The sequence below is a fragment of the Lycium barbarum genome, chromosome 3 (assembly GCF_019175385.1).
Source record: "Lycium barbarum isolate Lr01 chromosome 3, ASM1917538v2, whole genome shotgun sequence".
Classification (NCBI taxonomy): Eukaryota; Viridiplantae; Streptophyta; class Magnoliopsida; order Solanales; family Solanaceae; genus Lycium; species Lycium barbarum.
The window spans coordinates 31,447,540-31,452,471 of NC_083339.1; the positions used below are offsets into that span (position 1 = coordinate 31,447,540).

General features: G+C 40.5%; 1 protein-coding gene across 1 annotated transcript; it reads right to left on the reverse strand.

Annotated features, from left to right (window-relative positions):
• Positions 1–263: 263 nt before the first annotated feature.
• LOC132630661 (uncharacterized) lies at positions 264–2,809 on the reverse strand. The gene is made up of 5 exons (XM_060346217.1): positions 2,688–2,809; positions 2,075–2,198; positions 1,744–1,905; positions 768–1,025; positions 264–410 (listed from the first exon to the last, which is right to left on the reverse strand). The coding sequence occupies exons 1-5, from the start codon at positions 2,807–2,809 to the stop codon at positions 264–266; spliced, it is 813 nt and encodes a 270-aa protein (XP_060202200.1).
• Positions 2,810–4,932: the final 2,123 nt, after the last annotated feature.

A 4,932-nucleotide genomic window follows, 5' to 3' on the forward strand; every position in this document is an offset into this window, starting at 1 on the left:
TTCCAAAAAATCCATTTTCTCACCCAAATCATATTCGAATGCCTTAGGAACTGCGTCACCCATCCATACATGTCAAATATACTCTAATGAAGCTAGGGGAAGGATCAACAGGGGTAAAATAGTCAGAATAACTAAAATGACCTAAAGGTTTGTTACATCATCCACCACTTAAACACATATTCGTCCTAAAAAATAAAAGAGAAAGAAATACCTGAATCGCTGAAGAGCTGGGGATACCTAATCAGTATATCTGAGTCAATCTCCTAGGTAGCCTCCTCCACCAGACGATGCCTCCAATGAACTTTTACTGAAGCAATCACCTTGGACCTCAACTTCCGCATCTCTCTATCCAAAATAGCAACTGGCTCCTCTTCAAAAGTTAGGTTCTGATCAAGAAACATCGAATCCCACTAAATCACATGAGAACTATCAAAATGATACTTCTTGAGCATGGAAATATGTAACATAGGGATGAACACCCAACAAACAAAGAGGCAAAGCCAACTCATAGGCTACCTCACTAATGCGCTGAACAATGTCAAATAGACCAAGTACCTATGGCTCAACTTGCCTTTTTTTCTAAACCTCATCACACCCCTCATGGGTGAAACCTTCAATAATACCCGCTCACCAACCATAAACTCTAAGTCACGAACCTTCCGGTCCGCATAACTCTTATGTCTACTCTGAGCTATAAGAAGTCTCTCTTGGATCAACTTAACCTTGTCCAATGAATCCTATAACAAGTCCGTACCCCAAGGCCTTGCCTCAAATGCATCAATCCAGCCAACCAGAGAACGATACCTCTTACTATACAATGCCTCGAATGGTGCCATCTCAATGCTCAAATGGTAACTGTTGTTGTAAGCAAACTTCGCCAAAGGCAAGAAGTGGTCCCAATGGCCACCAAAATCAATCACACAGCTGCGTAACATATCCTTAAGGACCTGAATAGTACGCTCAGACTGTCCATCAGTCTGAGGGTGAAATATTGTACTAAGCTCAACTCTAGTATCCAACTCTATCTGCATAGATCTCCAGAAATGGGATGTAAACTGAGTGCCTCGATCCGAAATGATAGAAATGGGCATGCCATGCAAACAAACTATCTCTCGAATGTAGATCTTGACCAACTTCTGTGAATTATACGTAGTCTAAATTGGTACGAAGTGAGCCGACTTAGTCAAACGGTCCACAATGACCCAAATAGCATCAAATTTCCCTAAAATCCGTGGTAATCCTACCACAATGTCCATAGCTATCATCTCCTATTTCAATTCAGGTATAGGCATCCTCTGAGTAATTCCACTCAGCTTTTGGTGCTCATACTTCACTTGTTGACAATTCAAACACTTAGCCACAAATCCTGCGATTTCCCTTTTCATACTACACCACCAATAATGTTGCTTCAAATCTCGATACATTTTTGTAGCCCCCAGATAAATAGAATACCTAGAACTGTGTGCCTCCTCTATGATCAATCTAGTTAGATCACCCACCTAGGGAACACATATGCGACCCTTGATCCTCAAAACTCCGTCACCATCAAGAATTGCCTCTCTTGCCTTTCCCTTCAACAATTTATCTCGAAGTTTTCACAACTTTAGATCATCAAACAGCTGGGCTCTAACAAGGAAGACCGTGCCTCCACACAAGCCAGAACTTGCCTGTTTCAGAAATATCGAGTCTAACAATGATGTTAGCCAAAGACTGAACATTCATAGCCAAAGGATGCTCCCTAACCTGTAAACATGCTAGGCTACCCACACGCACCGCCTTGCGACTCAAGGCATCTGCCACTACAAGGGCCTTGCCTGGATGATAAAGAATCGACATATCATAGTCCTTGAGCATCTCTGCCTTCGACATATCTAAATAACTTCGCAGCCTCAAATTAAGATCCATCTGATTGAAAATATGCTGAAGATTCTTATGATTGGTAAATACCTCACAATGTACACCATACAAGTAGTGCCTCCAAATCTTCAATGCAAATAATACTGCTGCCAACTCCAAATCATAAGTGGGGCATCAAGACACAACCAAGGCCAATTCGTGAAACATCACAATATACAGTAAAGTCCTCCCCCTCCACGGGAAGAGTTAGAATCAGAGCTGTAGTCCACAAAGTCTTGAGCTTTTGGAAGCTTTTCTTGCACTCATCCGACCACCGAAAGGGCACATTCTTCTGAGTCAATCTGGTCAAAGGAGATACAATAGATGAAAATCTCTCTACAAAACGCCGATAATAACTAACGAGGCCAATGAAACTTTGAATCTCAATAAATGAAGTAGGCGTAACCCAATCACGAACTATCTCAATCTCTTATGATCTACCATAATCCTATCCTTGGTCACTACATGACCCAAGAATGCCACAGAATCAAGCCAAAACTCACACTTAAAAAAATTAGCATATAATTGCTTCTCCTTTAGAATCCCAAGCACAATCCTCAAATGCTACTCGTGCTCCGCTCTACTAAGAGAGTATATGAAGATGTTATCAATGAAACAATCATAAAGGAGTCCAAGTACGGTATGAAAACACCGTTCGTCAAACCATTAAGGCTGCTGGGGCATAAGTCCGCCCAAAAGACATAACTTGGAACTCATAGTTACCATAATGGGTCCTGAAGGCTGTCTTAGGAATATCCTCCACCCTAATCTTCAACTGGTGATAACCAGACCTCAAATCAATCTCGAAGAAGACCGATGCAGCCTGAAGAATATCAAACAAATCATCAATCCTAGGAAGGGGATACTTCTTCTTAATGGTAACCTTGTTCAACTGTCGATAGTTAATACACATATGCACTATCTAACCTTCTTCTTCACAAATAACACCGGAGCACCCTAGGGGAAACACTAGGTCTAATGACCCTTTACTCAATATGTCTTGCAACTGTTCTTTCAACTCTATTGGTGCCATTCGATAAAGCGAAATAGAAATAGGCTTGGTTCCGGCTCCAAGTGGATACAAAAATCAATGTCACGATCCGGTGGAACTTCGGGCAAATCTATCGGAAACTCCTTCATCACTGGTACAGACTCAAGTAGATGAGTATCTGTGTTTGTATCCCTAACATAGGCCAAAGATACTAAACACCCATTCTCAACCATCCAAATATCCTTGAGGAACGATATCACTTTTTTCGGCGCACGACTAGAATCACCCTTCCACTCCAACCTAGGGACTTCTGGCATAGCTAAGGTAACCGTTTCAGCATGATAGTCCAAGATCGCATGATAAGGGGAAAACCAACTCATACCAAGAAGAATGTCAAAATCTACCATGTCTAGAATCATCAAATCCCCAAGTATCATATCCCGTCAAAGTCACAAGACAAGATCGATACAGCCGATCCACCACTATGGAATCCCCAGTAGGAGGAGAAACATTAACAGGGAAATCAAGCGAATCACACATCATATCCAAACCCAAAGAAATATAATTAGACACATAGAAATATGTAAAGCCTGGATCAAATAATACCGAAGTCGACCGGCGACAGACCGAAATAGTACCTGTAATGACCACGTCCAAAGCCTCTACCTCTAGTCTACCTGGAAATGCATAGCACTGAGCACGATGTCACGCCCCAAAACCCACCCTAGACGTGACCGACATCCGACGTCATGAACAACACCGGAAGAACCTAGAAGATGCACAATAACACTTGAACCCGCCAGGTTCAATAATCACCTCCAACAGTTTATAAAATAAATTTAAACAAGTCATGATGTAAGAATAAAATCAGCGGAAGTCTTTAATAACATAAAACTTAATCAAAACGTATCACATGCCTAAGAGTTAAACAACTCAACGACCACCCACAAGAATGTATACTATGGAGCTTCTAAGATAAAGAATGATTGTCTAACACGTCGGGATGCAACCCACTAAAATACTAAATAAATGAAATGAGGGTGTACCACGAATGAACATGTGGGCTCACCAAGTCAGCAGCAACAGCAAGTCCTTCCTAAGTGCCTGAAGTGTCAAGAACCTGCTCTTCTCCGTTACCTAACATACCATAAAAAAAATTAATAGTATGCCTGAGTACTTCGTACTCAGTGAGTGCCTCGGGGACAACAAGTGATATGAAAATAAAGTGTAAGAAATTAGTTCTGAGGATAGTGTGTCACAATATAGGAACAATTATTCAGCTTGTTTATCTCAATGAAAGACAATTATCAAAAACAGCTTATAAAGTCCTTGTCAAGTTCCAACCTCCAAATATGCCATTTAAGTTGATCATGATTATTGACAACAGTTCCATTAAAAGATAGGAATATCACACTTGCCAAAACAGGCCCAAAAATCAATTATAACGAAGGGATGACCTTTGAGGTTCCCTAATCATAACATCGCATCACACCGGAATATGAAATTCAACGGTGGCTATCCTTCCTCCCGAATAGCTAGGCATAATCATATCCCAGGTAGCGAACCCGGAAGTGACCACTCTTCCTCCCGAATGGCTAGGCATTATCACACTAGGATCCATAGTGGCTACCCTTCCTCCCGAGTAGCTAGGAAAAACACAACAACCAGTTTTCATAGCATAGAAGCCAGTTCATAATTCATTTGTAATGTAGTCACCTCATCAATTGTATTAAGGTTCATTATGCCATATTGAAAGAATAAGTCATTCCAATCAATGTTTTGGAAATGTTTAACTCCTTTACGAAAGATGTTCATGTCCTAATTCATCAATGAGAATATCATTACCAACCCTTAACCATCATTATGAAGCATCTCTTATAGAGGAAAACGTTCATAATATCATATACATATATAGGGTTTGTTACAATCTAGGTTTAATATGGGTTTGTCTCCTCACACACATTAATCACCATTTAGACATGAATTAGAGTTCAAGAAACATGAAATAATTACTTTTATTTTCATTCATTAAAGAACCTTGAAAC

Bases quoted from the DNA above. Each gene is read 5' to 3' on its own strand.
- LOC132630661 (XM_060346217.1), bottom strand. From the start codon at position 2,809: ATGTGTATTAACTATCGACAGTTGAACAAGGTTACCATTAAGAAGAAG. The intron at 1,026-1,743 runs GTTAGGGAGCAT...AGATCTATGCAG, and splicing joins GTAGCCTAGCATGTTTACAG to ATAGAGTTGGATACTAGAGT. The intron at 411-767 runs GCAAGGCCTTGG...CATGTGATTTAG, and splicing joins GCTGGATTGATGCATTTGAG to TGGGATTCGATGTTTCTTGA.